This window comes from Ambystoma mexicanum, chromosome 2q, assembly GCF_040938575.1.
Source record: "Ambystoma mexicanum isolate Mex_15411 chromosome 2q, UKY_AmexF1_1, whole genome shotgun sequence".
Lineage (NCBI taxonomy): Eukaryota > Metazoa > Chordata > Amphibia > Caudata > Ambystomatidae > Ambystoma > Ambystoma mexicanum.
The window spans coordinates 1,083,734,571-1,083,747,789 of NC_090924.1; the positions used below are offsets into that span (position 1 = coordinate 1,083,734,571).

The following is a 13,219-nucleotide window of genomic DNA, read 5'->3' on the forward strand; positions in this document are numbered from 1 at the left end:
TTACATTTCCTTGTTTTGTCTGACCATGAGGTTAAAAGTGAATGCATGGCTGGTGGATCTCCATGGACAGTGTCTGTGGATGTCGGCATAACCAGCAAACATGCATTTTGCTCAGCATAATTGCTGGATGAATACTTTTTTTGATTGACATTTGCTGATTTGTCATTGTGTGGGTACTTGCGCTTGGAATATCTCAATTTACCTGGGATGGGCTAGGCTAGCTAAATTATTTCAGCATAATTATTTGTGAAAAAACCTTTACAACATGCCCCTGCCTGGCAGCAAAGCAGTCCACTTATATAGCTGTAATAGATCCGATTTGTGATTAGAGAAGTGATATAATCGTTATACCTTGAAAATCATTCTCCATGGCAGATTGCTCACAATTGTTGATGCTATCGACTTCCATGTTATGAGATGGATGCCTTTGTCTTTTTTTGTATTTGTCCCCCGGTTTGAGAAAAAATGTCCACCACAGTTTGCTCATTAACCCACTCAAACGTAAGTGGGTTATAAGTATGAGTGTGTTCAGCAAATACTGTTATTGGTAGTTTTAGTGATGTTATTCCTGGAGGCTCATTGGGATATGTGAGAATGAGTCCTCTCTGGATAAAGATACATGTGTGTTTTGGCATGTTTATTTGTATATTTTGTTGTGTGTACTTTGTACGTAAGAGATAAATGAGCGTGTTGATCTGCCTGAATGCAGCTAAGCTCGAGGTTTGGAGGTGTTTTTGTACATATGTATATGTTTGTTGGTGCATGTGATCTGAGGTTTTATGGATGTTGGTGTGCATTCCTTTATGGGCATAAGTATCCTTTGGGTACATGGATTAGTTAATATGTGTATTGGTATATTGAACATTTAGTATTGGTCCTCGGTCTCCTCTTCTGGGTTTGTGTTGAAGATGGGGATCCTGTATGTTAATCTGTGTGTTGTAATCTCTCTTTGATTAGGTATTAGTGATATTTGAATTTGCGTATTGATTTTGCAGATGTTTGCCGAGGAAATTCTACATGTGTTTCTGATGTCTTTTGTGCATTTGTAACAACTTTTTTGTTTACTATGGCAACAAGCTATGGTTAGGGGATTTCTGCACAGGAATCTGTGTACATGTGAATACCATTATTGTCGTAACTTCCCTTTTTTCTGTGTGCTTGTGACCTTTTGCGTATGGGTAACATGTCTTTATGTTCACCTGACGGCATGCAAGCATTAGTTCTTTGTTTGCATGAACAGTCCTGAATGAGGGGATAAAGTAATAGAGGGAGAGACAAAGACTGACTGCTTGTTTGCATCTCTTCCCCATAAAGAGGTTTCTTGAAGGATTTCATTCCTCTGAAAGCTGATAAGAATGTTTTAGGTCAGTGGAAACTTAAAATCAAACATAGAAGGTTGATCAATTAATCTTTTGGAATAGTCCATACACTATCCTGTGACAAAGCTTAATCAGAAAGTAGAGTTTAATAGAATACCTTCTGCCCTAGGAAGTAACATGTTCAACTGTCCACTTTTGTTTTTAATGTCAGGATCAAATGGAACATTTAAGAATAGTGGTCAGTAATTCGGAGGATGATGAATCTGTAAAGGATCAATATTTACACAATGTCCGGTTTAATCAAGTTCTGCAAGAAAAAGACAAGGAAATAGATCATCTAAATGAACAGATTGCAAAACTGCAGCAAGAACTTGAAAACGCATCAGATAACAAGGTTTGTCTGCATTATACTTATTTTAATATTACTTTCTGACTCTTTTGAGGTTAACATATTACCAAACGCACAATAACATTTCATAGGTCAAAGGAAGTATTTAGCTGCTTTCCTACAGCAGGAATTCTGCCGCGCAGTGGGCTGCACTATTAGCAGGATTTCTAGGACATTGACCTGCAGGGCTTCTGCAATCCATAGAATGTGTGTAGGATGTGAACGCCCTCATCCTCCCCAATTAATCCAGTAACTTGCACACAATGTTATGAGGTAATTATGTTTGTCAGTTATTTCCATTTTGTGTTTTTACTTTATATCTGCCATCCAATAACTACCCAAATTCCATCTCTGCATTAACACAATTTTGATCACAACCAACCAACAGCTATTCTTGAATAAGGTACCCCACCAGTGGCACACAGTGGAGTCTGCCATTGCTACTATCATCATAAAGTAATAGGCTATTGTGAATAGTAACCTTGCTAATAAAAGGTGTTTGAGCTCAAACTCACTATCTGTGTGAGATTGAACACATTTAGCGGGATCTTTGGCGTGGACATCATAGGGGCTCACAAGGGTATAAGCTGCTGCGCATGAAGTCTCCCTTGGTACTCCTGAGGCTGCCTTTGTGACACTTGGTTGAGGGATCACAGTGGGCAGTAATTTAACATGATGGTAAACTCTGCTCCGCAACAGCTACTAATTTAAATTGTGTTGAACCCTGTTGCTTCTGGGTGCTTCCAGATTTCAGCATGGTGCTAAAATAACATGGTTCTGACATGGGCACACAATGAAACTCTATATCTGATGTTTGTCAATCTGCTTAGAATCACATGCTGTGCATAGTCCGACATCCAGTGGTAATCGTGGAGTTTGCATGTGCCTGTAACACTATCCCTACGTGACGTGTAGTTGTACCCAAGATCCCTAACGCGCCGAGGTCCCTCAGATAGTTTTTTTTCCACCCAGATAACTGGTCGCCCTTTTGCAGAGTTCGTAAAGAACATTGCTATTGTCCAACAACCTTTGGTTGAATTATTCTATAGAAATATTCAATATCACCCCTTCCGTCACTTGTCTCGACGGCTGTTCCAGTTTCCGCCGAAGACCTGCAAGATTCGACGGAAGTTGATCCTGTCGGCGTTGCCGACCAAGTTGCCGGGCCTTCACCGGCCTATACAGTAGGGAGAGTGGGGTCGGGGTGGACATTTCTTTTTAAACTGAAAATGCCTTTCCCTTTCTTCCCTCTTTCCCAGTTGGTCTTAGTCACTCTGTGTAACCTCAACTATGGAGAGGACTCGATTTAGATTTTGCTCTATTTGTAAGGGCAAATTCCTATGGAAGGACAAGCACAGACGGTGTAACCAGTGTTTGCCGCTCGATCATAAAGAGGAAGGCTGTGCGGCCTGTAAGCTCCTCCGCCCCAAGACTTTGAAGGAGCGTAGAATAAAACGATGGGTGGCCTAAGCTATGTTCAAGGCCGGGACTTCTCCCACTGCCCCTACCACCAGAATTAAAGAACACTTTGGATTCTGCTGAGACATCCAGCCAAGCCCTCGCTCAAGGCATTCTCCTCAAAAGACACGCTTCGTAATTCAGGGTTTAAACCTCAAACACAAGCGTCTCTTATAAACAAACCAGTGGAGGAATCCAACTTGTTTGGGAAGGCGGTCGATGAGGCCTTAGAGACCGCGAAAAAAGAATGACACCCTAAAGAGTTTGGACCAAATTACTCAGAGACCTTCCACAAGGCGAGTATTGGAAACAAGGTTTTTCATGGCCAATGCTCTACTCACCAACAATACCCTTCAGGAAACACCTGGAACTCTCCACAGGGAACCAATACTTACAATACCCCGTACCCCCAAAGGGGACAGCAGCATGGTAAGGGAAGAGGCAGGAACCCGACCTCCAGAGGTTCTCCTGCCTCGGGCTCCAGATGACTCAAAGATTCGGGTCCCCTCCCATGCCTTTCCGGTCAGGGGCCAGCTGACATCATTCCTGAAAGCATGGGAGGGAATAACCACGGACCAGTGGGTACTAAAAACCATAGCACACGGGTACTGTGTAGAGTTCAGCCAATCCCCAAAGTATAGACCTCCACATCAACGAAGACTAACACCAGAACATCTTTGTATACTTCTTCAAGAAGTCGAGATACTGGAACAAAAAGGAGCCATAGAGATTTATTCAGTGTACTTCCTTGTACCCAAAAAGGATCTAACCATGCGTCCTGTTCTAGATCTGCGCCCAGCGAACAAGTTTGTAAAACCACAAAAATTTTGCATGGTCACCCTGCAGGAAGTAATTCCTCTGCTCACAAAGGGGGATGGCATGGCAACTCTGGATACGAAGGATGCATAGTTTCATATTTCAATGTTGCCAGCGCACCAAAAGTACCTCAGGTTTATGATGAAGGACAAACATCAGTTCAAGGTACTACCTTTCGGCATAGCATCTGCGCCAAGGGTATTTACGAAGGTACTAGCAGTAGCTGCAGCACACCTACGCAGGTAATCCATTCCAGTTTATCCTTATCTCAGCAGCTGGCTCATAACAGGGGACTCCTACGAAACATGCCTGTCAAATACCCAAAAGACGATAGATCTTTTATTCAGCCTGGGCTTCTCCATCAACGAGAAGAAATCCAGCCTAGACCCCAGTCAAGTCAAACAATTCCTACAACAAAGGACGGCCTCGTCTTCCCCTCCAACGAGAGAGTTCAAAACATGCTGTTTCAAATTCCTCACTATGTAGCCAGTCGAGAGGCAACAGTACGCAAGGCTATGCGTCTACTGGGAATGATGGCGTTATGCATCTACTTAGTTCCTCACGCGCGCCTGCTCATGCGCCCAATGCAAGATAGGCTAAGCAACCTGTGGTGTCAGGCCAACGGACAGTGGGATGATTTAGTAGTGGTCTCGCCGGCCCTAGTTCTCTCGCTGCGGTGGTGGTCGAGGGGAAACCTCTTGAAAGGGAAATCCTTCATCACCCCCGCAGTGGATGCCACTCTGACTACTGATTCCTCCCTCACAGGGATGGGAGCCCACCTGCTCCGACAGACAGCCAGCGGAGTGTGGTCCCCAGACATAGCGTCCAACCACATAAACCTGCTGGACCTGCTGGAACTGCTGGCAGTGTTCAAGGCACTGAAGGCGTTCGAAACACAACTACAGGGAAAGACTATACCAATCCTTACAGACAGCACCACGGCCATGTACTATCTGAACAAGCAGAGAGACACTCATACTCCAGGGCTGCCCTAACTGTCCCAGAACATTTGGAGGTGGCTCTCAAATGCAACATGTTCCTGTTATCACAACATGTTCCAGGGGAACTCAATCTTCTGGCAGACGTACTCAGCAGAGACTTTCCGTTGCCTAGGGAGTACGAATGGCAATTACACAGAGACATCGTGGCCAACGTTTTCGCACAATGGGGTTTTCCAGAGATCGATTTGTTTGCAACCCTGGAGAACTCCCAATGCCAAGATTACACCTCCAGATACCCCCAGAACCGATCCAAGGGGAACGGGCTCTGGATAACATGGTCAGGGAAATTTGTTTATGCTCCCTCCCCCACCCCCCCCCCCCCCACCCCCCCCGACTCCTCTTCTCAACATATCGTGCACAAAATGCACCAAGAACCAGTCACAATGATATTGGTGGCCTACATGTGGGCCTGCCAACCCTGGTTCGCTCACCTGATGGAGATGTCCCCATCTCCTCCAGTCAAACTGCCTTGCCCGTACAACATGTTGTCGCAAGACAGAGGGGAGATGCTTCACCCATGCCCGCAGATATTGAACTTAGCGGCCTGGCTCCTGAGATCATAGAATTTGGGCACCTGCAACTCCCTCAGAGATGTATGGACATTCTCAGGGAAGCAATGCAACCTAACACTAGATACTGCTATGCTAGTAAATGGAAATGGTTTGTCATACGGTGTAACTCAAAGAGCATCAACCCTATCGACTGCTCTCCCACTCACATTGTCCTATACCTAACTCACTTACTTGACTCAGGCTTAGTCTTCAACTCAATAAAGGTGCACCTAGCGGCACTTTCGGCATATACAACATCTCAACAGAAAGTGTCATGGTGGAAGATACCAGTAATTAAGGCTTTCATGGAAGGAGTAAAAAGAATTCACACTCCGATTTCCAACCCGGCTCCCGGATGGGACCTAAATGTGGTATTAACTAGACTTATGGGAGCTCCTTTCGAGCCCATGCATAAAGCAAGTCTTAAGAACCTCACCCTCAAGACTGCTTTTTTAATAGCAATCCCCTCCATTAGGAGGGTAAGTGAACTGCAGGCACTATCTATTCTAGATCCCTTCGTAACAGTTCACAAAGACAAGGTGGTTTTGTGCACTCACCCTAGAACTGCGCCTAAATTCATTTCCAAGTTCCATGTGAACCAGTGAATAGAGCTACCACCGTTCTTTCAGAGTGCCTCAAGCCTGGGGGAAAGAACCCTGCACACACTGGATGTACGCAGATCTGTCATGTTCTATATGGAAAGAACTTGTCCACTAAGGAAAACTAATCAGTTTTGCGTGTCAATGGCTACAGGAAAAGGAGATACAGTCTCCAAATCCATTATTTCTAGATGGATTGTCAATTGCATTACACTCTGCTACCATCTTGCAAAGAGAGAACTGCCCTTGAAGCCTAGAGCACATTCCAGTCGAGGCACGGGGGCGTCCATAGCAATCATTGCAAATGTTCCTCTTGAGTCCATTTGCAAAGCGGCAACCTGGAGTTCTGTACACACCTTTACAAAACACTATTGCCTAGACACTCATTCTAGGTCTTAGTCTCAGGTGGGACAGGCAGTACTAAGACATCTTTTCACAACCTACCTCCAACTCCAGGTACTGCTCGGTAGTCTATGCACAGCATGTGATTCTGAGCAGATTGACAAACATCAGAAGACATGCATTACTTACTGTAAAAGCATTTCTGATGGCTGTATCTGCTAAGATTCACATGCGCCCACCCTTCCTCCCCGCTCGGACGGAAGGAACATAGAGGTCTTACTACTTTCTCTTTCTTTTCTGTACTCACTCACGATAGTCATAGGCTCCATCTTGGCAGAAAAAATACAATCGGAGGGACCTCGACGCGTGAGGGATCTTGGGTACACTAGACGTCACGTAGGGATAGTGTTACAGGCACTCCCATGTCGACATCCCCTTAAGATTCTCGAAAGACCAGATGCAATACTCTGCGGTTAGCACTGGATGTCGGACTATGCACAGCATGTGAATCTAAGCAGATACAACCATCAGAAATGCTTTTACGGTAAGTAATGCATGTCATACTTTTCAGGCCCTTTGGGAGGCTCTTCCACAGAAAGGGGGCAATGAACATGAAAGGCTAGTTTCCCCATCATCTTTCTTTGCGGATGGCTAGTTGGTTGGTGATCTCTGATCATATGGTTCTTTTTAGAGCAGTTTGGTCTGTCTGTTTCTTGTAGGTAAGGGGACTGTTTTGTTCAGGCATTTGTATGTGAGGTGCAGGATTTTGAACCAGATCCTGACCTGCAAAATAAACCAGTGGATTTTTCTGAAGTGGCCTTGATTTATGCATATTTTCTCATTCTGATGATGAGTCTGCTTGCAATTTTTTGGGACTTGCAGTTTGAAGGATAGGAGAAAAAAACGTTTTGATTTTTTAGCATGCCTTCCACCTTTTTGCTCTAAGAGGAGAGACAAAATAAGAGTGGATTTTTACAAGAGACAAAATAAGAGTGAATTTTCAATTTTTGGTTTTGGGCTAAAAAAGTGATTGTTAGAACATGCATCTATTAATATGTTGATGTAAGCAGCATGTTGGCATGCTATGTACAAAACATTGGAGCAGGCACATTAACAACCTGAGCTATTTTAAGATGAGTACCAGACACTTTAACAGCCTGAGCTATTACGCTCGGATTGGCAACTGCATTAACTTATTTTGGTGTGAACCAATGAGAACCTGATGGTGCTTGGAAATCTAATATGCTGTAGAAATGAATGTTGGTTATCCAGATGATAGAGAGACAAAACACATGGCAACAAAGGCTTGACAAAAAAAGAAGCTTCAGTGTTTTTTGCTCTACTTACCCGAAATGTTTGTTTCTGTCTTAATATGTTGTTGCCCAGCAGCATTTCCTCACCCGAACAGTACTATTACAATATTATAAACGTTCTATAGTTTGTTCTGAGGTTTGTGATTGAGCTGTTGATCCGGTAGGTCTATGGGAAAAGAATGGCATAAAGGTCCGACTATGTAGCCGGGACAGAGTAAAAAGGACCTGCCATCAGTTCTTGCTGAAAGACTATGTCCAGACTGTGTCCCTTGTAATGTGAAGTTTTTATTTGAAAGTCTGTCCAGGTTGTGGCTTTTGCAGATGTTAAACCCCTTAGGATGGTGTCATGCTTTCGCAAGTTTAAATCCCCTACTATAAGGAGATGATAGGAGTAGAAAGTAAACTGTTCCAGGCAATAGAAGTGTTTGGCAACCCTGTAGTGGGCTTGGTGGGCAGTCACAGGTGGCACGTTTGTAGCCTCTTTGTGGTGACACCTCCAGTTGAAGGACAATTAGTTGTGCCATTGGGGATATGAAGTGGGGAAGATGCAAGGGTATTCTTGTTTATTTGTTTAGTGCATTATTGGCGCTTTACAAACCTATTTACAAACAAAAACACACAAACAAACAGGATCCTCAGGCACATCAGGTAGGTTCTAGCAGAGTTACTTTATTCAGCTTCAGTAAGTTACATTTAGATGTCTCAGTGAGAACACCACTGGCTCCCATCACCCAGGCAGCTTCTCTCCAACTGCCTGTCACTAGAACCTTTGCTACACACATTCTCTCACACATTCAATAACATTCTCTCAGCCACACCCAATATTCTCTCTGACATCACCAAGCTCCTGCATCCATCCTGAGCACTTTAAAACACAATTGACATATCACATGAAATATCATCATTTAAATAATCCATAAAGTTCATCCTTGTATAGAATACAATAAGAGAAAGCAAAAGAAAGCCCCCAGTTTGTCTTGTGTACATTAATACTAGAAAACCAATGGAACCAACATCCTGATCCGCAGTGGTTCTCGGGGATTCTTAAATACAGTATTTAAAAAAGACACTGCTGAAAAACCAATGGAAAATAACTCAACTGGAGTTGCTGTGGTTGCCCCACTCAGAAACCTTTTGAAGAGACTAGTTCTGAGGTCTATGAAAGATGTACAAAATAACAGTAAGTGACTAATGCTTTTTATAGATCCTGCCTGGGTACTGAACAGACAATGTGCAATCCCTAGTCCTTTACCAGACCTCACGCCCAAGACCTTGCGAGATGGAAACAGATTGAGCCTTAGCCTCATGAAGTCAGCTCAAAGAGTACTGTTTGCAAATTTAGGAAGATACTTTGCGAGAGCACCAGCAGCCCTTAGATTGTGTTTTAGATTGTAGAATAATTTGAAGTTGTTCGCCTTTTCCAGGGCCTCTCTCCAGTCTACTCTCCACATCTTTTTTTCAGCTTTATTGAATTTCATCTCAATTCTTCCACGCTGAAGTACACCTTTTCCAGTAGATCATCGTGATAGAGAACCCAATTTGAGGGAACTTTGTCCCTGTCCAAGTCCATCTCGCTTTTAAGTAGTCTGAAAATCAATCGGGGAGTCTCCTGGGTTCACTTCCTAAACAGAGACGGGGATTTCCACTCCACCATACCTTGATTATGTTACATTACCATAGCTATGTGAATTCTACTGCTCTGCCACAGCTTGTAGGACTTGCATGATGAAGTGACTGATTGTGGGGCTGATGCTGTCGAAAGCGAAGGCTGAGGTGCTAAAGAACCATGTCTCAGTGATGAACAGACCAATGTTTCAGTCAGTGATGTCGTCTGTATGTTTGACAACCAATCTGTCATCGACGGTGCAGTAGAGGAGTATGTGAGAGACCTTTTTATCCAATGGGGTCTTGGAGTAGCAGGATGCAGAGTAGGGTTGTGTGGAGTAATCTGAGGGATGCGAGGCAGCATTTAGTACATGTATTAATGGTGCGATTGGTGCCATGTACGTCCTGTTGGTCCTACTGGGTATAGGTTTGTTGGGGGTGCCATTGTGAAGTCTTACCCTGGGTCTGGTGACTCGGTAGAAGCAGACCTGGTTCATGGGTCCTTTCCAGTCAAAATATGGTAAAACAAAACATGCCCTTCTCTAAGTTGGCCCTTTGATTATGGACACATGAGTAGAGTACTCACTGTGAGCCCTGTAAGTCCCATGGTCACTTGATATACCAGGAAAAAAAATCAGGAGAAGGGGGGCTGTGTTTGGTAGAATAAAAATCTGAAAAAAAAATGCTTTGCAGGAAGAGCAGGGGCAGAGACGACTGTTGCTGCTGCTTTTCTGGGTAAAAGGAGGATTCCCAGCCCTCAAGAGAGTTTAAGAGGCTGATGATGTGTCCGGCTTCAGGAAAGGGGCCTGTGTGAATGGCAAGACTAGCGTGGTTTGCTTTCAGCTGTTCCCACCCTTATCAGTTTCCTTAGTATTAATGCATCTTCCCAAAAGCTGCTGGACAGTTCTGAGAGGGATAATGGATGGCCACTTCTAGTTCCACCTTTTCCAAGTTAGCAAGTCCCTGGCAAAGTGACTGAGGGAAAAGGATCAGGTGCCAGAAGAAGGAAGCGTGCATCATCTTCGGATGTGGGCTGGTGGGTTAATCCAGCACTGACCCTGGACGTATATACCTGGAAAAGGTATGTTTTTGAGTTTCTCGTAAATTCAAAATAATCTTTGAAATTTCTAAGCTTTGGTGGCAAAGAGTTCCACAAAGAGGCTGTGTGCACTAAGATAAGTGCTTGCAGCGCATTATAGGCATTACGAATAGTAAAGCACAGAGGCTAATCTCAGGGGTGTGGGGAGAAGATGTATTTCAGGAAATTATTTTACAGAAATACTTGAGTGGATCTTTGTTAAGCCTTAAGGGTCATGTGCAGTGTTTTAAACTTCTGTTTTTCATTGGAAGCCAGTGAAAAGTAAAAATATTAGACTGAATCAACGTGATGCCAGTGTTAATCCTATCTGGGAAATACAGAAATGGAAATCTTCCTTTCAGTATTTTCAAGACGAAGAAGCCTTTTTCAGAACCACACTAATTTGTGGTTCCTTGGAAGGGGTTATATCCCAAGGAACTGCCAGGTTCTTAGCCACTAGAGATGTTTTTATCCCTAATTACAAAGCAGATCTGTTATTTTCAAATGGGGCAGAACTCTATAATGTGCATCAATGCTTCTAATGTATAGTGTCCTCCCACAATTTGCTCATCTTTAGCTACATTGCCGCAGAAGCTGACATCTGAAACGTTTTGTTTTGTTTGGCTAGCATTTGGTTAAAAAAACATTTCAATCTTTTGCCAAAGGAAATGGGAGAAAAGAACAAAAGTACCACTATAGCAACTTTTTAAAAACATTTAAAAGAAAGAGAAAAAGGTATAACATGCATCAACCTAATTCAGCAATTCATGAATCTAAAAACTGTTACAATCAGCCAATTGACTTTATAATTGTATCATTTTGAGTTCCCTGTTTTATATAATTCAAGAAGCCCAAGGCCGCTACCGCCACCGAGTTGGGAGAGCCGCTCAATAGTCTGGACCATACATTTTCAGTATCCATTCAATCGGATCTACAGACATGTTTCTTAAAATAAAGTATACAGGGAAATATTGATGCTTTACAGGAGATGAATATGTGCTGCAGAGTTTTCATTTAATTGCTATTGTTACAGTATCTGCAATATGCATCATTATTTAGAATACAACCTCTACGAGTGGGATGAATGATGAATCAAAATCACATGTAATCATTTCTTACCTGGGCACTTGGATATAGATTTAAGTAAGGTGCTAGAGCACCCAACATTTTATGCTCAGAATGTGGGTGATCAAGCGATGGATATTTGTGCATGGATTCCATGGTCTCAATCCAATACCTCTGATCCAAGCGATATTTAACATGGACAGATGGGCCAATAGATTTTCCTGTGTCAATCCCAATTTAGTAAGACGTTTAGTGCAGGGTGCCACCAAATTGTTTATACTATGAATATTCTTGCCAGTCATAAAATTATTAAAATCCTTATGCAGGGAATCTTTCACGGGATCGAGTACTCTATGAAAGAGTGCTAGTATTCGCCATTCCATACAAACCTTTAGTGATCTCAAACCAAGTTCATATCTATTAACAGATATTGGCATGCAATTCGGAAGACGAAAAACCTTCCTCTATATCATAGCTTCCTACTGGTCTAAATTACTACACACCCATGTGTGCAAGGCCTCCAAACCATGCAACAATTTAGGCACAACCTTGCTCTCATAGAATTTTATCAATGCTTTATTTGAGAATGTACTGTATTTGGTATATATTCTATGCATCAGGCCAATTAGTGCAATGGCCTTACTCCTCATTAAATCTTTCACATGTGTTTTACTTGGTTTGTCCAAGATTTAGAAACCAAAGTAGATCATGTTTTGGAAGACCGCCAACTTAGACTTATCCAAAAACCATGCACATTTGATCTGTCTACTGGACTATGTTAATCTCAGGATTTTTGTTTTTTTAGCATTAATACCGAGAGCTTTCTCTCAGGCTTACTTTGAAAAAGAGGCAATTAGTCTCTGAAGACTGATAGGTGTACTATTGAAACCGAATGAAATTGGCATATGCTGTACAGGTATATTTAACATTAGCCAAATTAGATGGCGCAAACGCTTCTTTGGCCATGTACTCCTCTGCATCAGAAACATACAGGTTAAAGAGACAAGGGACTAATATGCACCCTTGTCTCAAACTAGATGTAGTTTGGGTCTTTCTGGATAGTCTCTGTCCATATTCAAATGAACTTGTATGTATGAGTTGTTATGTAAACCCACTAGTATTCTTAATAGGGATGAGGGGATACCCCAAGAGCAAAGTTTTAACCACCACCTGTGACGGCTGACCGTGTTGAATAATGCTTTAAGGTCTGTTGATGCCACAATAATGGTCATATTTACCTGTCCAGCACAGGTTCTGTAAACCTCTAACCAAGAGACCATTGAGGGAGGTACCCTGTTCCGTGGAAAAGCTAATTTGAAACTTTCTGAGTCTTCCCACGCTCTTAGCCCAATCAGCTAGATGTGTCAAGATGATGCACTCAAAGATTTTACTATCTGCGTCCATCGCTAAGATTGGGGCAGTCTTGTTTGGGGTCTGATCTTGGACCACGCTTATGAATGGGCACCACAAAGGACATCTCCCAGGAAGGCGGGTAGCATCCGGTTATTAGAATGTCATTTAATAGATGACGAAGTACTGAGACCCACCTTTCTGGATCAGATTATGAAATTAATTTAGTTAGTCTATTGGGTCCCCCTGGCTCTAGAGGCGCTCACTTTTTTTAATGTTCGTCAAAATGTCTTCACATTCTATTATGCAAGGCTACGTTTTAAATTCCATAGTT

General features: G+C 42.9%; 1 protein-coding gene across 4 annotated transcripts in view; it reads left to right on the forward strand.

Annotated features, from left to right (window-relative positions):
- The window catches only part of AKAP9 (A-kinase anchoring protein 9), a 2,953,299-nt gene that overhangs the window by 1,864,982 nt on the left and 1,075,098 nt on the right, over positions 1–13,219 (forward strand). For all 4 annotated transcript variants that reach the window (XM_069648423.1, XM_069648424.1, XM_069648425.1 and 1 more), the window contains one exon: positions 1,531–1,713. In XM_069648423.1, the coding sequence (XP_069504524.1) occupies positions 1,531–1,713 (183 nt within the window). The remainder of the gene's footprint in view (positions 1–1,530; positions 1,714–13,219) is intronic.